Source organism: Ornithorhynchus anatinus, chromosome 1 (genome assembly GCF_004115215.2).
Source record: "Ornithorhynchus anatinus isolate Pmale09 chromosome 1, mOrnAna1.pri.v4, whole genome shotgun sequence".
NCBI lineage: Eukaryota > Metazoa > Chordata > Mammalia > Monotremata > Ornithorhynchidae > Ornithorhynchus > Ornithorhynchus anatinus.
In genome coordinates this window covers 62999272-63023265 of record NC_041728.1, presented here as the reverse complement: position 1 = coordinate 63023265, position 23994 = coordinate 62999272, and the positions used below count along the sequence as shown (strand labels likewise).

Below are 23994 nucleotides of genomic sequence, written 5' to 3'. Positions count from 1 at the left end.
CAACTAGAATTAGCACTTCTCAGATGCATTCTGCCTTCTCCTTAGATGCCCACTTTCCCAGCTCCTCTGTGCTTGCTGTCCTTGGCTCATTTGAGGCTAAGCACCATGCAATGTAATTGAGAGTAAAGGGCACATTTAGTTATTTATTTTTTAAATGGCATTTGTTAAGCACTTACTATGTGCCAGGGACTGTTCTAAACACTGAGGTTGATATGAGATAATCAGATCAGATACAGTCCCTGTCCCAGATGGGGCTCACGGTCTTAATCCCCATCTTACAGAGGAGGTAACTGAGGCACCGAGAAGTAAAGTGACTTTCCCAAGGTCACACAGCAGGCAAGTGGAGCCAGGACCCAAAGCCAGTGTTTTCTGAAGGAAGTGCTCTCCTGCCTTTCTCTGGCTCCCAGGGGAGGCTTTCTGTTTCCCCGTGAAAGAGCTGGGAGAGGTGGTCTTCAGCCCAACTGAGGCTGGGCTGCCAAGTGGAGGGACTGAGGTTTTGAGAGCCTCCTCCTTGGGTGGCAGGTCTTGAGAGCAAGCCAGAGAGCCTTCTAATTGGGTGGCAGGTCTTGAGAGTAGGCTGGACAGCCTTATCACTGGGTGGTGGGTCTTGAGAACAGACTGGAGAACCTTTGCATTGGGTGGCTGGTCTTGACATCAGGCCAGAGAGCCTTCTCACTGAGTGATGAGTTTTCATGTCTCTGTTCATTCAGGAGGAACTGGACAAGACACTGCAAAATGCGATCCACTCTAGCAGGAAAGCACAGGTCGGCCAACTTCCAAGCTCCTTCTGTGAATGCTATCAGGTATTAATCAATGGTATTTGTTAAGCTCTTGGGAGAGTCCAATACAAAAGAGTAGGTAGACAGGATGGAGTTTACAGACTAGAGCGGGAGACAGACATTATGGTGGAGGGAGGCGGTGAAAATGATGTGCTTAAAAGTCGAGACTCAAGTGCATGGGAGATGCTGAAGGGAGGGAAATGAGGGGTAAGTCAGGGATGGCTTCTTGCAGAAGATAGGATTTTAGTAAGGCTTTAAATATGGGGAGAGTTGTGGTCTGTCATATATGAAGGGGGAGGGAGTTCTGGGTCAGACGGAGGACCTGAGCAAGGGGTCTAGGTGAGACAGTTGAGATTGAGATCCAGTGAGTAGGTTATTCCTGTAATAATAACTGTGGTATTTCACTTAATATGTGCCAGACACTTTACTAAGTGCTGAGGTGGGTATAATCAAATTGAATTGGACACGGTCCCTGTCCCATGAGGGCCTCACAGTCTTAATCCCCATTTTACAGATGAGGTCACTGAGGCATAGGGAAGTGAAGTGACTTGCTCAAAGTCACATAGCGGACAAGTGGTGGAGCTGGGATTAGAACCCCAGTCCCTCTGACGCCCAGGCCCAAGCTCTGTCCACCAGGCCATGATGAGATCAGTGAAGTGACCAGGAAGGCCTCGAGGAAGCTTGAATTGCCTCGAAGTGAATGGTAAGGCAATTCTGTTTGATGTAGAGGTGGATGGGCAACCACTGGAGGGTTTTGAGGAGAGAGGAGAAATGGATTGGGTAGATTTTTAGAAAAATGAGCCAGGGAGCAGAGTGAAGTATGGATTGGAGAGAGGAGAGATAGAAGGCAGAGAAGTCAACAAGGAGGCAAATGCAGAAGTCTAGGTGAGATAGGATAAGTGATTGGACAGCGTGATAGCAGTTTAGATGGAGAGGAAGAAGTAGATTCTGGAGATGTTGGGAAGGTAAAACTGACAAGATTTGGTTACGAACAGAATATGTGGATTGGATGAGAGAGATCATTTGGAGATAATGCCAAATTTATGTTTTTTTAAAATGCTATTGGTTAAATGCTTACTATGTGCCAGGCACTGGGGAGTGTAAAAGCTAATCAGGTTCGACACAGTCCATGTCCCACATGGGGCCACAGTCTTAGCCCCATTTTACAAATGAGGTAACGGAGGCACACAGAAGGCAAGTGACTTGCCCAAGATCACACAGCAGACAAATGGCAGAGCCAGAACTAGAACCCAGGTCCTTCTGACACTCAGGTCTGTGCTGTATCCATTAGACCATGCTGCTTCTCATGGCTTGTGAGACAAGGAAGCTAGTGATATTGTCAACAGTTATGGGAAACTGAGGGAGGACAGGGTTTGGGTGGGAAGATGAGGCATTCAGTTTTGGGCATGTCTTTAAGTCCCACTACTCCCAGTTTGGGGAGGAAGTGAAAGAGGGGTGGGAGGTCAGAGAATCCTTGGAAGGAAAGTCTTGGGATGAGAAATTCCTAGAGAAAATGTTGGCTGAGGGGAGGGTGGGGATGGGGTGGGCATCCCTGAGGGTGTGGGAGGGTAGAGGTGTGGGACCCTCAATAATAATAATAATGATATTTGTTAAGCACTTACTATGTGCAAGGCACTGTACTAAATGGTGGGATGGATACAAGCAAATCAGGTGGGACACAGTCCCTGTCCCACGTGGGGCTCACAATCTCAATCCCCACTGTCCAGATGAGGCAACTGAGGCACAGAAAAGTGAAGTGACTTGCCCCAGGGCACACCCTCAAACACCATGGCAAGCCATGCCTCAGGACCCCGCACTCTGCAGAGAAGGGATTCTTCCATCAAGCGCTTAGTATAGTTCTCTGCTCACAGTAAGTGCTTACTAAATATGCTTGAATGAATGAAACTGCCAAACCCCCTTCTACCCTTTCGTGGTTGATGGGAGGAAATCAGCTTCCTGTGGCTCAATCCCTCTCACTGGCCTGGGCGTTTTCAGCCACCCTCACAAGGCACTGGTGCTGGGAGTGGAGGCCCAGCTGGATGGGGTTTCTCCTCTGCAGGGGCTGGGCTCAGGTCTGGCAGAGTGGCTGCCTTCCTTTGGTGGGTCAGTGCCATTGACCTCACCCTGAACAACAACAACAACAAAAAAAACCCCCAAAAAACCCAAAACTGTGAGCCTCCCATGGAACAACCTGATTACCTTGAACTACCCCAGCACTTAAAATAGTGCTTGGCACATAGTAAGCACTTCACAAATGCCATAATAATAATTATTATTTTTATTAAATCATCCTGGATCAGGACTATCAGCCCTGCCATTCCATCCCACTTGTCCCTGCTCCTTATTAATAATAATAATAATAATAATTTTTAATGCTTGTGGTATTTGTTAAGCATTTACTATGTGCCAGGCACTGCACTAAACTCTAGGGTGGATACAAGCAAATCAAGTTGGACACAAGTTAGAGGAGCAGCGTGGCTCAGTGGAAAGAGCCCGGGCTTTGGAGTCAGAGGTCATGAGTTCGAATCCCAGCTCTGCCACTTGTCAGCTGTGTGACTGTAGGCAAGTCACTTAACTTCTCTGTGCCTCAGTTACCTCATCTGTAAAATGGGGATTAAGAGTGTGAGCACCACGTGGGACATCCTGATTCCCCTGTGTCTACCCCAGCGCTTAGAACAGTGCTAGGCACATAGTAAGCGCTTAACAAATACCAACATTATTATTATTATTATTATTACACAGTCCCTGTCCCACTTGGAGCTCATGGTCTCAATCCCTATTTTACAGATGTGGTAACTGAGACACAGAGAAGTGAAGTGACCTACCCAAGGTTACCCAGCAGTCAAGTGGTGGAGCCGGGAATAGAACCCATGACTTTCTGACTCCCAGGCCCATGCTCTAGCCATTACACCATGCTGCTTCAGTTCCTTACACATTGAAGGGCGGCTGGTGCCATATTGGTGAATTGCATATGGATTGGGTATGTGATAGTGATGCTCCCATGTAAACATAGCCCTTGGATCCTGGGGATGACCCAGAACACCAGTACAGGGCCCGCCCACCCTGGCCACTACATCAGGCTGGGCAGACCCGCGCAGACCAGGAAAAAGGGCAGAAGTGGGAGTGAACTGAGGACAATAACAGTGGGGGCCAGGGGAGATGGGGAGTTTCTCTGAGACCATTCTGGAGAAATTTCAGGATTGTTCAGTCTGGTTGCTGAACAGAAAAAGAGGCACTTTTTTTTTTTAACCTCTTCTTGTTACTGTGTTTCTCGAAAGGTGGTAAATGAAACAATAAAGACGACCAAAGTCCTGGGGTATTCCATATACAGCAAGGCCCAAGTCCAGAGCCTGGAAACGTTTTCACGCTTTCTGAAAAGGTAAAGAAGATAGATTGCTCTTCCGAATAACCACTGCCATAGGTTTGACAGAAGGAGGGGGTAGCAGGCTGAATGGTCGTTGCCTAAAGTGAAGAAAGAACGAGAGGATTCCCACTTTCAACTCTCTCTCCTCCCCCTTCCCTCACCCCAATCCCACACTGCAAAGGCCCAAGAGTAGAGGTCCTGGAGGAAATCAGACCTGATCTGAATTAGAGACCACTGATGGTATTTGTTCAGTACTTACTATTTTTCAAGCACTGTACTAAGCACTGGGGTAGATATTCATTCAATAGCATTTATTGAGCACTTACTATGTGCAGAACACTGTACTAAGCGCTTGGAATGAACAAGTCAGCAACAGATAGAGACAGTCCCTGCCGTTTGACGGGCTTACGGTCTAATCGGGGGAGATGGACAGACGAGAACAGTGGAAATAAATAGAGTCAAGGGGAAGAACATCTCGTAAAAACAATGGCAACTAAATAGAATCAAGGCGATGTACAATTCATTAACAAAATAAATAGGGCAATGGAAATATATACAGTTGAGCGGACGAGTACAGTGCTGTGGGGAATGGAAGGGAGAGGTGGAGGAGCAGAGGGAAAAGGGGAAAAAGAGGGCTGCGGAGAGGTAAAGCGGGGGTGGCAGAGGGAGTAGAGGGTGAAGAGGAGCTCAGTCTGGGAAGGCCTCTTGGAGGAGGTGAGTTTTAAGTAGGGTTTTGAAGAGGGGAAGAGAATCAGTTTGGCGGAGGTGAGAAGGGAGGGCGTTCCAGGACCGCGGGAGGACGTGGCCCGGGGGTCGACGGCAGGATAGGCGAGACCGAGGGACGGTGAGGAGGTGGGCGGCGGAGGAGCGGAGCGTGCAGGGTGGGTGGTAGAAAGAGAGAAGGGAGGAGAGGTAGGAAGGAGCAAGGTGATGTAGAGCCTTGCAGCCTAGAGTGAGGAGTTTTTGTTTGGAGCGGAGGTTGATAGGCAACCACTGGAGTTGTTTAAGAAGGGGAGTGACATGCCCAGATCGTTTCTGCAGGAAGATGAGCCGGGCAGCGGAGTGAAGAATAGACCGGAGTGGGGCGAGAGAGGAGGAAGGGAGATCAGAGAGAAGGCTGACACAGTAGTCTAGCCGGGATGTAACAAGAGCCCATAGCAGTAAGGTAGCCGTTTGGATGGAGAGGTAGCTGTTTGGGCGGATCTTGGCGATATTGTAAAGGCGAAACCGGCAGGTCTCGGTAACGGATAGGATGTGCGGGGTGAACGAGAGAGACGAGTCAAGGATGACACCGAGATTGCGGGCCCGAGAGATGGGAAGGATGGTCGTGCCATCCACGGTGATAGGGAAGTCTGGGAGAGGACAGGGCTTGGGAGGGAAGATGAGGAGCTCAGTCTTGCTCATGTTGAATTTTAGGTGGAGGGTCAGGCCAGACACAGCCCGTAACAGAGTTCATAGTCTAAAGGAGAGGAAGAACAGTAGCAGCAGTAGCAGTTGTTTTTGTGTGCAAAGCCCTGTACTAAGCACTGGGAAAGAGGATCCAGGTGGGAATTATATATGGACGCTATCTCTCAAGGGGCTCATAATCTATGAATGTAGGTGAGGAAGAGGACTGGAGTCAGACACACTGGAAGGCATGAAACAATAAAACATTCATAAAAGACAAGGACAGATACACAATACACAAATAAAACCAAAAGTCAGTGGGGAGCTGTGGCTAAAGGAGAAGAATTTCAAGTTCCTCCCGATTTAGAGTCCACAGCATCCCCTTAGCCGCAGTAATGACTACCGGAGCCGCTCACCTTCCCTAGGTTATACGAGCCCTCATGATGCAGCTGTTTTTTTGTACCTGCCGGGGTGGTGGAAAGCAAGATGGGATGGGGTTTCCTCGATGGCATTTCATCCCCATTTTATAGATGGGCAAATCAAGGCATAGAACAGTGAAGTGACTTGGCCAAGGTCACACGTGCCAGTAAACGATAATGGAGCACTTGTCTTCTCTTTCCCTCTGGGATCCAGGTTTTGTCAAGAGGTAGAAGGCCTCCTTCAGGATCAGGCCAATAAAGAACACTGTCAAGAATTCGAGATCTTAAAAAACTGCCATATCTTGAGGAAAGCGTGGCTTAATTTAAAAAAAAAATACCATCCCAGTCCCGAGCTGCACTCCACCATAGTTGAAGACCTGAAGGTTGTTGAAAGAAAGACGAGTCAACAGCTCCAGCGGGGGTTTACAGCCGAACTCCAGGTGATGTAGCCATAGGGACTACCTGGGCAGTTTCCCTGCTTCCCCCCTCCACTTAAGAAGTCGCTTGACTTCTCACTTTCTCCGGGCCTGTGCAGGCAGTGGAGGGGAGGGTGGGCAACCCCCTGTTAGCCTATTGGAGAAGCAGCGTGGCTCAGTGGAAAGAGCATGGGCTTTGGAGTCAGGGCTCATGAGTTCGAATCCCAGCTCTGCCACTTGTTGGCTGTGTGACTATGGGCAAGTCACTTAACTTCTCTGTGCCTCAGTTCCCTCATCTGTAAAATGAGGATTAAGATTGTGAGCCCCACGTGGGACAACCTGATTCCCCTATGTCTACCCCAGCGCTTAGAACAGTGCTCGGCACATAGTAAGCGCTTAACAAATACCAACATTATTATGCTCACTGCAGACGGCCCATACAGATCACTCAGACCCCAGAGTGGATTGGGTGGATGAGAGAATTGCTGTACCTCCACTTCAAGGTGGTCTGAGGAGATGCAGTCCTGGTTTTTCTAAAGAAAGGTCAGACTCCTCTTCCCAACTTCAACTCCTACCTGTCTGGGGTTGATTTCCAGATCTGCAGTAGCGGAGCCAGTAGGGTCTGGTGGAGAGAGCATAGGCCTGGCAGTCCGGAGGCCTGGATTCTAATGGCAACTTTGGGACTAGCCCTGCTGTGTGACCTCGAGCAAGTCACTCTCTCTGAGCCTCAGTTCCCTCATCGATAAAATAGAGATTTTATCCTTTTCCTTGCTTCACAGGAGTGTTGGGAGGATAAAAATGAGGTAAGTAATGGGAAAGTGTTTTAGAAAAATAAAAGCCAGCGAAAGATTCAAGGAATTTTTATTATATTCTTCAGCTCCAACTTCTCACTTTCTGCCCAGTCTTCTTTTCCTCTGCTTCTAAAGCCATCTCTACCACCATCACCCAGAATTTAATATGGCCAAGACTAAACTTCTCACCTTCCCTCCTCTAGTCCCCAACTGGTCCTAACTGTACAGACATCCTCCCACATCCTCCTTGTCCTCCCTGCTGATAACTTTAGGGTTCTCTTTGACTCCCAAATCTTCTGTCTTCCCCACTTCCTCTCCCCACTCCTATCAATAATAATAATTGTGGTATTTGTTAAGCACTTACTATGTGCCAAGCACTGTTCTAAGCACTGGGGTAGATACAAAGTAATCAGATTGTCCCACATGGGGATCATAGTCTTCTCCCCCATTTTACAGATGAGGTAACTGAGGCACAAAAAAGATAAGTGGCTTGTCTAAGGTCATGTAGCAGAGAAGTGGCGGAGCAGGGATTAGAACCCATGTCCTCTGACTCCTAAGCCAGTGTTCTTTCCACTAAGCCATGCTGCTTCTCTCCATTCATTCATTCATTCATTCAATCCATCAATCAAGCAATGTTATTTATTGAGTGCTTAGTGAGTGCAGAGCACTGGACTAAGTACTTGGGAGAGGACAATACAAAGGCGTTAATAGATTTGAAACCAATGAAACCCTTAGGTGAGATCTCCCCCAGATTTCCCCTTCTCCTTTCCAGTACCTCCCTCCTGCCCCTACTTCAACTCTCACATCTTTCCCGGCAGTATCTCAAGTGGAGATACTATCTTCTCTCAAAATCCGCCCACTCCACCTGCACCTCCAACCCCATCCTTTCTCACCTCATCAAAGCACTTCCCTCCTCCCCTCTGCCCTTCCTGACTGCCATCTACCACAATTTGCTCTCCAGTGGCTTTTTCCCCACTGCTTCCAAACACACTCACGTCTCCTCTATCTTAAAAAAACTCTCCCTTAACCCCATGGCTCCTTCCAGTTATCGCTCCATCTCCTCTTTCCCTTTCTCTCCACACTCCTTGAGTAAGTTGTCTACACCCACTGTCTCAAATTCCTCTCCTCTAATTCTCTCCTTGACCCTCTCCAATCTGGCTTCCTTCCCCTTCACGCCACAGACACTGCCCTCTCAAAGGTCATCATTTCTACTTGGGTGTCCCACTGACATCTCAAACTAAACATGTCCAAAACAAAATTCCTCATCTTCCCGCCCAAACCCTGTCATCCCCCTGACTTTCCCATCACTATAGAGAGCCCCACCATCCTCCCTGCCTCACAAGCTGGTAACCTTGGTTTTATCCTCAACTCTCTTCTCTCATTTAACCCACATATTCAGTGTGTCACCAAATCCTGTGGCTTCAGTAGCCTTCAAAACATCACTAAATTTGCCCTTTCCTCTCCATCTAAATTGCTATCACATTAATCCAGGCACTTATCTTATCCCACTTTGATTGCTACAGCAGACTCCTCGCTGACCTCCCTGCCTCCTGTCATTCCCCACTCCGGTCCATACATAGCTCTGCTGCCTGGATCATTTCTCTACAAAACCATTCAGTCCATGTTTGCCCACTCCTCAGGAACCTCCTGTGGTTGCCCACCCAACTTCTCATCAAACAAAACCTCCTTAAGTGGTTTTAAAGCACTCATTCACTTTAGCCTCTTCTATTTTGCCTCCCTGATTTCCTACTACAACACAGCCAGTACACTTCACTCCTTTAATGCCAACCTACTCACTCTATATTGATTTTGTCTATCTCACCACTACCCTCCCCACCCCCCCATGTCCTGCCTCTGGCCTGCAACACCCTTCCTCTTCGTATCTGATAGATGATCACCCTACCCCCATATTAAAAGCACATCTCCTCCAAGAGGCCTTTCCCAGCTAAGCCCTCATTTGCTCTTCACCCACTCCCTTCTGCATCACCTGTCACTTGGATTTACACCCTTTATTTACCCCCTCATTCTCATGGGATTTATGTACATGTCTGTAATTTATTTCTATTAGTGTCCGTCTCCCCCTCTAGACTGTAAGCTCATAATGGGCAGGGATGGTGTCTACCAACAATTGTTATGTTGTACTCTCTCAAGGGTTTAATAGAGTGCTCTGCACACTGTAGGCACTCAATAAATATGATCATTTGACTGATTGACATGATCCCTACCCTCAAGGAGCTTACAATCTAGTAGTAGTAGTAGTATTCATTCATTCATTCAATCCTCCTTATTGAACACTTACTGTGGGCAAAGCACTTTATTAAGCACTTGGGAGAGTATAATATAACAATAAACAAATTCCCTGCCCACAACAAGCTTATAGTCTAGAGTAGCAGTAGGAGGAGGAGGGGTAGTAATAGTCACAGTAATACTATTTATTAAGGGCTTTCTGTGTGGACAGCATTGTGTATGAAGTGCTGGAATAAAATGCACCTGTGGGAATTAGATATAGTCCCGCTGCTTCAATGTACCATTCCCATGTCATCTTTCTCTGCCTTCAAAGCAAGATTAAAAAAACATATCCTGCCCTGGTCCCCATCTCCCCAGTAACACCATCCCCTTGTATTTTTTTAAGAGTATAGTATGTGAGCCCGTCACTGGTAAGGGATTGTCTCTACCTGTTGTTGAATTGTACATTCCAAGCGCTTAGGACTGTGCTCTGCACATAGTAAGTGCTCAATAAATGCTACTGAATGAATTGGATGCTCCTACTCTTCAATAAAAATGATAACAGTAACAATAATTATACTTCCTTGAATTTGTCAGGCCCTTTTATTTTCCAAAGTGATTTCCCATCAGCAATGGTTCTGTGTCTTCACACCAACTATGAGAGGAAGAGAGAAACCAGGGTTTACTTCCATTTTACAAATAAGGCAACTGAGACCCAGAGAGGTTGTGACTTGCCTAAGGTTGAGCGACAGGACAATGGCAGGCCGGAGATTCGATCCCAGGTCTTCGGGCCAAGCTACCTTTATTCTTCATTGAACAGGTTTTTCTTTGTATTTGTTTTCTCCCTCACCGGATTATCAGTTGGGCAGGTTCCAAAGCAAACAAAGTTTAACAATCTCAGTTCCTTAGTTTCTCCTTAGAAACCCTTAATGGAGTTTGGCAGGGAAGGATGGCAGCCATGGCATTCTCTGTCGCCTGAGTCAAGGAGTTATTAATTCCTGATGAGAATTCCTGTGCCCCTGTGAGCAGCCATTTCCCAGTCCTCACCCTGGCTGGGTTGGGGGTGGGTGAAAGGAATGCCCAGCTCCAAAGGTTTTGCTTGAAACTCCTCTAGCCAAATTTTCCATTTCTCAGAAAACTCTCAAGGATCATTTCCAGGCCAGGAATGGAGACCTCAAGAACGTTTTAAAATTAATAAGGGATTTTTGCAAGCCGATCCAAGAAACCTCAACCCCCAAGTCACTCAGTAAGGTAAAGCTCAAAAAATTGACCCTGATAACTTTTGATTTTCAATTTCAGTGACTTCATGCTGGTCAGTTCCTGGAGCGAAGGGCCCTAGAAGAGCCTGGGGGTCTCTGTCCCCCTGGAAGGAGACTCACGTGGCTGAAAACCCTGGAGAATACTTTCTCCTGGAACTGTTCTGAGTCTGCAGAGGCGATGGGGAAGGAGTGGAGTTTAGTCTTAGGGAGTCTAGAATTCTGCAGTGTTAATGGGGTGGGGAATTGAGCTACCTAGCTCTCTTGCGTCAGTAGTCATGGTGGGAGGGTGTCAGTGGTAAATAACTCCAGAGGAGGCCTTCCCCAGACCTCCTGGGAGCCCCTAAGGTTCAAGACACTTTGGGAAAGCTTAGGTCACTTATTAGGTGCCAGTGGGGGTAAAGGAGAGAGGAAAGGGAAGCAGGGCCAGATATCGCTCTTCCCTCCCAGGGAATCAAGCTCCTTACTTGGTCTGGGAACAAATGGGGTTTTTCTTAGTTTCATCCATTCATCCAATCATATTTCTTGAGCACTAACTGTGTCCAGAGCACTGTACTAAGCACTTGGGAGAGTACGATAGAACAATAAAAGGATACGTGCCCTGCCCACAGTGAGCTTGTCGGGTCTGGCTGTCACGAGCCAGGCCTCGAAAGGTGACTGCCTTTTCTATCCCCAGACTCTCCTGAAGGACTTCTTCGAATGGGCTGCCAAAGAGTACCTCCAGGCCCTCTTCTCCCACCTTTTGTCAAAGGAGAGATACGTTTGCACAACGCCATTGAAGATCCCGCCAAATGTTATGGCTGACTGGCAGAGTCTGAAGGACCTCTTCCCCCAGGATTTAGGAAGTTTCGAGTCCCTGGAGACCGCTCCAGAGGTACGGTAGCCAGCTGAGCCTGGGGGGTGGGGGGAATAGGTAAGGGGAACCCTAGAGAGGGTGGGGGGGGGCGGTTGCAGGGTAGGGGGACTTGGAAGGGGCAACCTGGGTTTGGAGAGCTGGTGGGTCAGAATAACTCGACAGAGCGTGGAGGCTCTCAGGCCTAGTTGGAGACCCTGGTTGAGCGAGTCTAATGTTCAGCCCAGGCAGCTGTTGGGGGGAGAATGGCCATTCCCCATAGCTGGGATCTGGGGGGAGCTGGCCTCTCATTATCCCTATATGGCTAGCCCTTATGGCTATGCAGGGAGAAGGGGAAGGGTGGAGAGATGACAATGTATAGACAAGTGAAGAACTTTCCTTGGAAGATCAATGAAGGTATTTACTGAGCACTTACTTTGGGCAGAATACTATACTAACCCCACTGAGTCTCGACTGCAGCCACTGATCAATCAGTGGCATTTATTGAGCACTTACTGTGTGCAGAGTACTGTGCCCAGCGCTTGGGCAGTGAAAGAGAATCAGAAGACAGGATCCCTGCCCTCAAGGAGCTTACAATCTAGAGGATCACTCCATGTCATTATTCACATTAGCATCTGTCTCCTACTTTAAATAGTAAACTCACTGTGGGCAGGGAGCGTGTCTGCCAATTCTGGGTATTGTGCTCTCTTAAGCACTTATAACAGTGCTATGCATTTAGTAAGTGCTCTGTAAATATAATTGAGTGATTGACTGATGTCCCTCAGACCTGCTCCTATAACCCAGCCCTGGGCTTCAGCTCTTTCAGCTTCCCCGCCCTGGTCCGGTCTCCTTGAGCCGAGAGGAGTTTCCCTTTTCTCCTTGCTGGCCAGAGGTTGGGCTGGGGGGTGAGTCAGAGGGTGGGCCGTCAGTTGGGTAATCGGTGTTTTTTGGTGCCATTGAGATGGATGGACTTCTGGCAGGTGCTTAGTACAGTCTTACTGCATCCGATAAGTTCTCAATAAATACAATTGATCGACTGATTGGCTGATTGATTGATTTCTATCTCCGGGGAAGAAGCTCAATCAAAGGCCTCCACTTAGGACAGGCTAACACTGCCTTGTGGGAGTTGAATTGCCAGCACTGGTAGTGGGTGTGGGTAGGGTGTCAAGGCAGGAAAAGACACCATCTTGGTAGATTCAGAAACTGTGCAGGCACAGGTCTGATAGTACAGCGGAGAATCCAGGTCTTCAGCTGGCATTGCTAGAGCAGCGGAAGAGGCAGAGAAAGGGGTAGAAGGTGGTGGAGGCTGGGTAACAGCATAAATGGCTCATCCTGGCCCTGCCAGAGCCCCCACTGATTGGAGCTTAAATGGATCAATTGCTTCTTTTACCAGAATCCCAAATATGACAGGGAAGACCCAGTCCTGGAGACCCTGGAAGTGCTGTTCATTAATGACAAAGAAAGCAAGGAATTGGAGACATGTGCTCTTTTGGAAAAATATCCTTTTTTAAGGTGTGGATCACGCTGACCCCAGGATTGGTGAATTACTAGGTGGCAGCAGCCAGAGACCAGGATAAGTCAGGGGAGGGCCGGAGAGTCCCTGTGCCACCTTGGAAGGATCATTTCACCTCTCTGGGCCTCAGAGTCCCTCTCTGCCTGTTCAGTTAGGTCAAGAGTATGGGCCATGGCAGGAGCTGGGGCCTGAAAAATCTCTGCAGTGTTTGAAAGGCATAGTTTTGGTCTAAAGCAAGGTTGATGACTGGATATTCCATTGGTTCAACCTAGTTAACCGGTGGGGGGATGGAAGAGGGGCCTCAGAAAATGCTGCTGACTCTGAGTCCTTTGGGAGAAATAATAATTATGGTATTTGTTAAACGCTTACTATGTGCCAGGCACTATACTAAGTGCTGGAGTGAATACAAGCAAATCAGGTTGGATGCAGACCCTGTCCCGTATGGGGCTCACATTCTCAATCCCTGTTTTACAGATGAGGTAACTGAGTGAAGCACAGAGAAGTGAAGTGACTTGCCCTAGGTCACAGACAGCAGACCAGTGGCAGAGCTGGGATTAGAACCCATGACCTTCTGACTCCCAGCGCTGGGTTCTATCCACTACTCCATGTAGCTTCCTGTATTAAACCATGGTGCTTCCCATAAATGTATAATAATAATGATAATGATAGTACTTGTAAAGTGCTTATTATGTGCCAAGCGCTGTTCATTCATTCAATCATATTTATTGAGCGTTTACTGTGTGCAGAGCACTGTACTGTACTGTTTGGGAAAGTACAAAATAACAGTAAACAGACACATTCCCTGCCCACAACAAGCTTACAGCCTAGAGGATAATAATGGTATTTGTTAAGCACTATGTGCCAGGCACTGTACTAAGTACTGGAGTGGATACAAGCATATTAGTTTGGACACAGACTCTGTCCTAAGTGGGGCTCACAGTATCAATCTCCATTTTACAGATGTGGTAACTGAGGCACAGAGAAGTAAAGTGACTTGCCCAAGGTCACACAGCAGACAAGTGGCAGATCTGGGATTAGAACCCACGACCTTCTAACTCTTAGGCCCATGCTCTATCCACGACACCATGCTGCTTTTCACTACAAAACAATGAGATGTGAGTCCCTGTCTCACATGGGGCTCACAGTCTAAGTAGGAGGGAGTAGGATTTAGTCCCCATTTTACAGATGAGAAAACCAAGATGCAGAGAAGTGAAGTGATTTGTCCAAGGTCATATAGCAAATAGGTGGTGGATCTGAGATTAAAATCTAGATCCTCTGACTCCCAGGCCGGGCTTTTTCCACAAACTTTGCTTCATGCCTCCCTTTTTTTTTTAAGTGGTATTTTTAAAGCACTCACTGTGTACCAGACGCTGGACTAAGTGCTGGGTTAGATACAAAATAATCAGGTTGGATCCAGTCCATGTCCCACATGGGGCTCACAGGCTTAATCCCCATTTTTGCAGATGAGGTTACTGAGACACAAAGAAGTTAAATGACTTTCCCAAGTTCACATAGCAGACAAGTAAGTGTAAACTGTACACTTGGTGTGAACAGGGAATGTGTCTATCAACTGTGTGGTATTTTTATAGAAGCAGTGTGGCTTAGTGGAAAGAGCACAGGCTTGGGAGTCAGAGGACATGGGTTCTAATCCCGGCTCTGCCACTTGTCTGCTGTGTGACCTTGGGCAAGTCACTTAACTTCTCTGTGCCTAAATTACCTCATCTGTAAAATGAGGATTAAAAGTATGAGGCCCATGTGGTACAACCTGATTACCCTGTATCTACCCCAGCACTTAGAACAGTGTGTGGCACATTCATTCATTCAACAGTATTTATTGAGTGCTTACTATGTGCAGAACACTGTACTAAGCACTTAACAAATACCATAATTTTTTTGATACTGTACTCTCTCAAGCACTTAATGCAGTGCTCTGCACATAGCAAGCGCTCAGTAAATACTAATTGATCGCTAAGTGACGGAGCCAGGATTAGAACCCAGGTCCTTCTGACTCCCAGGCCTGTGCTCTATCCACTAGGCCTTGCTGCCTCTTCCACCAAAGTACCCGAGCTGGCAAATCAAACACAAGACTTCTGTTTGCACTTATGGTCAAAACAGCCTCAAATCCTGCTCCGGGTGCCCGTCTTTCCCTCAGGGTCCCCAGTCCATTCTGTTTCTGCCGGATTGGACCGTTCAGGGAAAGCGGCAGATGTAGGGGGAACACAGGTCAGCCTGTGGGCTACTGCGACCCAAGGGAGAGGCAGCTGGTATCATGGGAGACACCGATAGGGAACCATTTATTTATGTGGAGGAGGAGATGCTTCAGCGAGGTCGCAGGTCGGAGCTAAGTTTTTACAAGCGGAGCCCCAAAGTCCCAATTCCTTGATCTGGGCTCACGAAGAGGCCGTCATTTCCTCCCACAGGCCTGGACGCAAGGCGCAGCAGTCAGTCAGTGAATCAATAGTAGCTATTGAACGTTTACTGTCCGCAGAGCTCTGGACTGTGCACTTGAGAGAGGACAATAGAATAAGTATACACGATTACCGCCCTCCAGGAGCACACAGTCAAGCAGGAGAGACGGACATTAAAATGAAATTATGGGTAGAGGAGGCAGCCCGGTATAGGAATACGTACAGAAGTGCTGTGAACTACTTAGATGATACTGACCCAAGTGATGCCAGAGGGAGGGGAAATAGGAGGGGTGGGGGACAAGGGGGTGGTCTGGGAAGGCTTCCTGGAGGAGGTGAGATTTTAGTGGAGCTGTGAAAACGGGGAGAGCGTTGGTCTCTCGGATATGAACGAGGAAGGAGTTCCGGGCAGTGGGGAGTGGGTGAGACAGGGAATGATGGCCAGAGAGACAATGTCGAGGCACACTTGAGTAGCTTAGTGTTAGAAGAGCAAAGTACGTGGACTGTTGTAGTCGGAGAGAAGAGAGGGTAGGTAGGAGGAAACGAACTGAGTACCTTAGAGTTGATGGTGAGAAGAGTTTTACTTCCTCCTCTCTGTTTGCCGGCCCCTCTTCCAGCAGGATAGAGGTGTCTCTGGGGTGAATTCAGGCCCCAGGCACCCCAACAGGAAAGTGGCCATCTTCCTGCCTCTGTTCTGGGCCCATAAAATGACGACTACCTAGTAGATAATTTCCATCTGCCTCATTCAGAAGCAGTACAGCTTAGTGGGAAGAGCACAGACTTGGGAGTCAAAGGACCGGTGTTCTCATCCCGGCTCCCCCACGTGCCAGCTATGGGACCTTGGGCAGGTCACTTAACTTCTCTGGGCCCCGGTTTCCTCATCCGTAAAAGGGGGGTTAAATCCTACTCCTTCCTTCTTAGACTGTGAGTCTCCTGCGAAACAGGGACTGTATCCAATCTGAGTATCTTGTATCTACTCCAGTGCTTAGTACAGTTCTTGGCCTGTAGTGAGCACTTAACAATAATAATTTTTAAAATGGAGAAAACTGTTTACTCCTCACCCAAAGGGAGCAAAGGGAGGCAGCTGACCAGAATGCAACTGACAAAAGGGAGAGAAAATCCTGGAATAAATCTGACTGCCACTGTCAGTTAAAATAAACAATGCCTCTAAAACTCAATCAGCAAATTCCTTTCCACTTAACAATGAGCACCCCAGGAAAGAGGAAACCAACTAGGGAATCCTGGGCTGGGGAGGACTTGGAGAGAAGCAGTATAGCATAAAGTACGGGCCTGGGAATCAGATGGATCTGGGTTCTAATCCCAGCTCTGCCACTTATCTGCTATGTGACCTAGGGCAAGTCACTTCACTTCTCTGTGCCTCATTTACTTCACCTGTAAAATGGGGATTAAGACTGTGAGCTCCATGTGGGACTTAGAACGGTGCCTGGTACATACTAAGCACTTAACAAATACCATTAAAAAAGAAGAGGTAGAGAGTGGTTACCTCATCCATTCTCCTGCCTCCACCCCAGCCTGGGTTTAACTCATATTGTTTCTTTATGTGCAGAAGGAGATGCCACTTGAGTAGCCATTTGACACCTGCTTTGGAAGAGATCAATGTGATCCTCTTCACACTAGGATAGGGGATAGGATCCTCCCTCCAGTGGTCCCAGACAGGTCTTCTGAGGACCGGGGAGGATCGAGAAGCAGTGTGCCTAGTGGAAAGATCACGGTTCTGGGAGTCAGAAGATCTGGGTTCCAATCCCAACTCTGCCACATGCCTGCTGGGTGACCCTGGACAAGTCACTTGCTTTTCTGTGCCTCAGTTACCTCATCTGAAAAATGGAGATTAAATCCTACTCCCACCTAGTTAGACACTGAGGCCCATATGGGACAGGGACTGTGCCCAATCTGAGTATCCTGTATCTATGCCGGCGCTTACTACAGGGTTTGGCACATAGTAGGCATGTAACAGGTACTATCATTATTGTTATTATTACTATTGTTATGGCTTGGCCAAGGTTATTCAGTGGCTATTTGATTCTCCTGTCACAGAAAGGTGGAAAATCTGTTTCGCTACTCCAGGACAGGATGTTCCTGCTTCCAGGAAAGGCTTCATGCTCTCGGCTGCCCCTCTCCCTTCTCCCTCGCCCCACCCCCAACCACAGGGCCGAAGATGGGCAAGTTATTGAGCATCTCTGAGTTGGCCTCTGCAGGAAGGTCAAGAGATGGGGGTCAAGAATTCCAAGCCCTGAGGATGCCCACCTCCTGGCTTCAGGGTTCACTGCACTTTGTTTAACTTTCCAAGCCACCCTTAGCAGGGTGAGGGAGGGAGAGACCCAGCTTGCCTGCTCAGAGACCCCGAGACCCTCGGCTGGACCCACAGCATGGCAAGGAGTCCAGTGGGGAGAGTCTGGGGTTGGTGGCCCCCAGCCTCTGTCCCTCTGGACCTCTAGACTCAAAGGCAAGGTTGAGCAAGAAGCCTATCTCCAAGGAGGGCCAATGCCTCAGAAATCTCATCATCCCCTGGTCTCTCCCCCAGGTCAAAACTGTTGACCATCATCCTGAAAAGGAGATTTTGTTGGGATGAAAGTTCCAGCCTCCTCACTTGTACTATAGATGATGGGATGAAAATCCAGAAGGGCAGCAGATTCTGCTGCTGCTGTCCCAAGCTCTGGTGAGTGCAGGCCTGGGGCCACGGAGGGGACCCTCTCCGCCCCGCTATCCGCTGTCCGGGACCAATCGACGTTTCGTCTTTGCATGGCTCTGGGATTCTGCTGCTCCCTGTCCCACTCTCTCCCCCGGCTCAGGCCCCCTAGGTCCTCCGTGGGCCGCCATTCCTTGTCCCTCTCTGCGCACAGTAGGGCTCCATGAGAGTGTGCCCGGGCTCTGGGGCAGCTAGCATCTGCATCTGATTCTTCCAACGTTTGATTCCTCCGCGGGGCCCCAGAGCCATCTGAGCTCGGTGTGATCTTCTCTTCACAGATCTCCACGGTTACACTACATACCCCAGGCCTGAAGGTCCCTAGGTGAGTCCCGCCCTTCAGTCCCAGGCCCAGGTAGAAATGGGGGTCTCGGGCTTTCTCTGAAACTTTTATAGTGAACTCTCTGACTCCCTCCCTCTCAAAGGAAAGTTTAAGCAAACGTCCTCTCCTGAGAGGAAGATTGACCTGGAAGTTTGACCCCAGAAGAACCGCTAGGCTGGAAAGACCCTTTCTTGAGAGGTCACCTAGCTCATCCCTCTGCCTCCGAGCAAGACACCTCTAACCCAGCCCAGATCTCTCTGGAGCTTGTTAAGATTCTTTCATAGTCTCTGGTGTTCCGCCATCCTAAGTTTCACTTTCCCCTCGATACCCTGGGCCACACGTTATAGCAGGGGTTGGCAATCGTTTTGTACAGAACAGTCATATGAGATGAAATGCTTGAGCAGTTGATGCACAGAGCCAATCGTACAATCAAAACCCACACTAACATAGCTTAGCGCATTGTGAATCTAATGGTTTTTAAATGCCTCACATCCCATTCCATCCCCATGTACATACCAAATGGCATCTGGACCATAGTAACCACCTCCTAGGGGCTCAGATCTACGGACTTTGGAGTCAGGGCTCATGAGTTCGAATCCCAGCTCTGCCACTTGTCGGCTGTGTGACTGTGGGCAAGTCACTTCACTTCTCTGGGCCTCAGTTCCCTCACCTGTAAAATGGGGATGAAGACTGTGAGCCCCACGGGGGACAACCCAATGACCCTGTATCTCCCCCAGTGCTGAGAACAGTGCTCGGCATATAGTAAGCGCTTAACAAATACCAACATTATTATTATTACTTGGTATTATGGGGTCTTCCATGTGACATGTGATGTCATTGTGCCAGGCATCTCTGCTCCTTAGCAATAGCTGTGCTGCCGGCATGGAAAAAGAGATTAAAGGAGGGATGACCCCTTATGTGGGGCAGATACTGGGTCCAATCTGTTTGTAATAATAATAATAACAATAATTCTGGTATTAAGCACTTACTGTGTACCAGACAGTGTTCTAAGCACTGGGGTAGATACAAGCAAATTGGGTTGGACACAGTCCCTGTCCCACATGGGAGTCATAGTGTCTTAATCCCCATTGTACAGATGAGGAAACTGAGGCACAGAGAAGTGAAGTGACTTACCCAAGGTCACTGAGCAGACAAGTGGCAGAGCCACAATTAGAACCCATGACCTTCTGACTTGCAGGCTGGTGCTCTTTCCACTATGCCACGATTGTATTGTATCTATGTTGGTGTTTGGCACACAGTAAGTGCTGAGAAGCTGTTGGCCTCATAGAGCACAGGCCTGCGAGTCAGAAGGACATGGGTTCTAATCCCAGCTATGCCACATCTCTGCTCTGTAACCTTGGACAAGTCACTTCACTTCTCTTTGCTTCAGTTACCTCCTCTGTGAAATGGGGATGAAAACTGTGAGCCCTTTGTGGGTTCTGGACTGTGTCCAACCTATTTTGAATCTGCCCCAGCACTTAATACATTACCTGACTCATTCCTGGCTTAAGAAATGCCATTAAAAAACCCCAAATATAGTAATAATAACTATTATTGTAATGGTTATTATATTTGTTTTTAAATAGTATTAATATTGGTAATGGCAAAGGTAATAATGGTTGTTATTATTATTATTATTAGGTGTACACTGGAAGAGATTAATCTCTTCTCCCTTCCCTCACTTTCTTCTGTGTCGCTTCTCCTCCCCTCCCTCCATTTCCCCTCCACTACCTTGTCCCAGCGATGTGAAGAGGAAGGACCCTGTGAGTCAGTCAATCGTATTTGAGCGCTTACTGTGTGCAGAGCACTGTACTAAGTGCTTGGGAGAGTACAGTATAACAGTAGAATAGACACATTCCCTGACCACAATGAGTTTAAAGTCTAAAGGGACCAGGTGAATTGGACTTGTGATCTGACCCCTCTCTTGTGGCTCAGTGGAGGACAGGAGACCCCTGCCACTCCTAGGGGTTTGCAGGAGGGTCCAGCCGCCCCCAGTTTGGAACAGGACACAGTCGTCCCACACCCCCCCACACTCACCTGACAGCCAGAGAAAGGTTCCGGCTGGGCTATTTGGGCAGTGGGCCCAGGGAGGGCTCTCCAGCCTATGTGGTGAGTACCTAGGACCAGCTTCTGTTCCTACCCTTAACTCTCCCCCTCCCCTTCTTCTCGTTCCTGCCTGTGGCTGCCCCCCTCCCCTCCTTCCACCTTCCCTCGTGGCTCCAAAGAGCAGCCGATCCATGAGTGGGTGGGGATTCCTCTCTGTGAAGGGGCGGGAACTCACTCCCTGGAGAGAGCAGAGCCAGGATTCCCCATTCCAAATGGCACAGGATGGGTGGTCCGAGTGGAGTGGGTCCGGCGCCACCGGGGACAGCCTGCCGAGCTTCCAAGTCTCTCAGAGGCTTTCTGGCCCTTTGGGCCCACCGAGATAGGTGGGCTTTGGTCTTTGGCCTTCTGGGGGTCAGTATCCATCTGGTCGAGGGCCTTGAGTGGATTGCCATTGCTGACAGGCGCTCAGGGGGCTGCCTATTGCTGACTCCCCCTGACTAGATGCCCCTTGCCTTCTGCCAAAGCTTTTAGGTAGCACACTTTTGCGATGTGTAGTAGTGGCCTAGTGCACTGTGGGTTTTCAGCAGCTTGCACCTTAGCCAAAGACCCCGGGTGATGGTTTTAAAGTGCTTCAGGCACTACCTCCCAACCCACATCTAAGAGCCACATTGGATTCCGAGAGACAGCTCTGGCTTCCTAAGCCATCGACTGCTGACCCCTGTTCCTAGCCCGCCCCTGAATTTTACCATCCCTCTCTTCCCCAAGCTGTAGAAATGAATGAAGTCCACAGGGTTTTCCTTTCCTGGACTTAATGGTCATACCCTCCGGTCGGGGAGAGATGGGGATAAGTGAATATCCAATCCAGGCTGCTTTTTTCCCCCACCCTCTGAGCCTAGATGGAGGGAGAGAAAACAAGACTGAGCCTCAACTTAAACTAGGCCTGGGCTGGCCTCACATACTGGGGTCTTGTGACATTACTAGCCAGGGCCTTCGGCTCATTTGGGATCCACTGGTTTGCGCCCCAACGACTTCCACAGGGGTGTGGTGGTTATCCGAGTTTTGCCCCTGGGAACGTCGTGACAGCTTACTGGAATTCACCTCTACCTTGGGATCAGAGAGTGAAGGGGACTTAGTCACTCTTCCCTCATACCCTTCCTTTCCAGACTGGAAGTCCCCCAAGAAGCTCTCTGGGAAACTAGAATCGACTCGATGTATTGGTCCAAAGGAGACCTTATGTGTCTGGGTTGGAGGCGCAGTCATTCTTGGACTTTACAACTGCTGGACTGTGTCAACTGAAACTTCTCTGGCTTTTTCCCTGCAGGAGGTCCAATGACCCAGTCAAAGCTCTCAGCATGGCGCAGTTGGCATAAGAGAGTCCTATGATGCTGGAAACAGGCACCGTGCCGAGAGAGAAGGCTCCCAGACTCTCCTGGGAAAATCAACCCAACACGTGTTGTAAGCTCCACTGGGCCTCACGTAATCCAGAATCCACAGAAAGCAGTGTAACCTAGTAGATACAGGATGCTCCTGGGAGTCAGAAGGACGTGAGTTCTAATTCTGACTCCTTCACTTTACTGCTGTGTGACCTTGGGCCAATCACTTCACTTCTCTGTGCCTGTTACCTCATCTGTAAAATGGGGATTAAGACTGTGAGCACCATGTAGGACAGGGGTTGTGTCCCATCTGATTAGCTTGTATCTGCCCCAGTGCTAAATAAAGTGCTTGGCATATAGTAAGTGCTTAACAAATGCATAATTATTATTATTATTTTCAGCCAGGGCTACCTGACCTAACGATCATAATTATGTTACTAGTTAAGCACCTACTTTGTGCCAAGCACTGTTCTAAGATCTGGGGTAGATACAAGTTAAACTAGACTGTAAGATCGTCTCTAGATGTAAAGTTTGCTGTGGGCAGTAAATTTGTCTGTTTATTGTTTTATTGTAAAACAGCATGGCATAGAGCTCGGGCCTGGGAGTCAGAAGTTCTTGGATTCTAATCCTGACTCCGCCACTTGTCTATGTGACCTTGGGCAAGTCACTTCACTTCTCTGGGCCTCAGTTACCTCATTTATAAAATGGGGATTATGAGTGTGGGTATTAGGTGGGACAAGGACTTTGTCTAACCCGATTTGCTTGTATCCACCCCGGCACTTAATAATGTTGGTATTTGTTAAACACTTACTATGTGCAGAGCACTGTTCTAAGTGCTGGGGTAGACACAGGGGAATCAGGTTGTCCCACGTAGGGCTCACAGTCTTAATCCCCGTTATACAGATGGGGTAACTGAGGCCCAGAGAAGTTGTGACTTGCACACAGTCACACAGCTGACAAGTGGCAGAGCCAGGATTCGAACCCATGACCCCTGACTCCAAAGCTCATGCTCTTTCCACTGAGCCATGCTGCTTCTCCACTGTACTTAGTACACTGCTTGGCACACAGTAAGGGCTTAAGAAATACCATAATTATTATTATTATTACTCTCTGCAGCTCTTTGTACAGTCCTCTGCACACAGTAAGTGCTCAATAAATATGAGTGAAAGAATGAAGTTGGAATGAAGAAAGAATCAGATTGGATGCAGTCCTGAGTCAGCCCAGGACACTGTGGTAGAGGGTCAGGCCTGGATGTCAGAAGACTGCCTTGATTGCGATCCTTGCCTGCTGGTTTGCGTTGGGCAAAGCCCCGCGCTCTCTGTCAAGCAGGCTCCTTTATGAAGATGGCCATGACAGTCCTTGCCAATCTGTTGCTTTGGTAGTGGAGATAACTTCGGCTGAAGCGACCTGAAAGACCCAGTTTAGGATTTTGATAATCCGCCTTGAAAGACAGCATGGCCTAGTGAAAAGAGCACGATCCTGGGAGCCAGGAGACCCGAGTTCTAATCCCGGCTTTGCCACTTGTCAGCTGTGTGACTTTGGGCAAGTCACTTAACTTCTCTGTGGCTCAGTTATCAGTAAGATTGGGATTAAGACTGAGCTGCACACGGTACAAACTAATAAGCTTGTATCTACTCCAGCACTTAGAACAGTGCTTGGCATATAGTAAGCACTTAACAAATACCATCATCATCAACAACAACATTCTGAATATTTATTTCAATTCACATGGCCTTTGGGTACCTGGCAAGGAGGCTGCTGGGGTAGGTGGGCTTGAGGAAGAGATCTCCAGGCTCGCGGCTTGAGGGTGAGGGCCATCTGGTGGGAGATTTGTGCTGCCCTCACTTGTGTATATGTGTATGGCTGCACAGGCAACATTTACTCTGGTTTATTTTGCTCTGTCATCGTGGAATTTCTTTCTATTCCCTACGTGATCTGCATTCTTCCGGCTACTCCACCATTTAAAAATGTTTGGTATGTAATAATAATGGTTACAATAATAGTACTTGTGGCATCTATTAATTTGGTATGTCTGCTTCCCCTATTAATTGTAAGCGTCCTGTGGGCAGGAAACCTGTCTTTCATCTCTGTTTGACTTGCCCCTTTCCCAAATGCTAGTGCTGGTGCCCGGGGTTGCTCAATAAATATCATTACTCAGAAGT

General features: G+C 48.4%; 1 protein-coding gene across 1 annotated transcript in view; it reads left to right on the top strand.

Annotated features, from left to right (window-relative positions):
• LOC103169452 overlaps positions 1-21987 on the top strand; it is a 37045-nt gene extending 15058 nt beyond the window's left edge. Inside the window, exons 5-12 of the mRNA XM_029057486.1 lie at positions 711-803; positions 4058-4158; positions 6163-6388; positions 10516-10632; positions 11314-11511; positions 12863-12981; positions 17930-18064; positions 21781-21987. Of these exons, the coding sequence (XP_028913319.1) occupies positions 711-803; positions 4058-4158; positions 6163-6388; positions 10516-10632; positions 11314-11511; positions 12863-12981; positions 17930-18064; positions 21781-21829 (1038 nt within the window). The 3' untranslated portion in view covers positions 21830-21987. The remainder of the gene's footprint in view (positions 1-710; positions 804-4057; positions 4159-6162; positions 6389-10515; positions 10633-11313; positions 11512-12862; positions 12982-17929; positions 18065-21780) is intronic.
• Positions 21988-23994: the final 2007 nt, after the last annotated feature.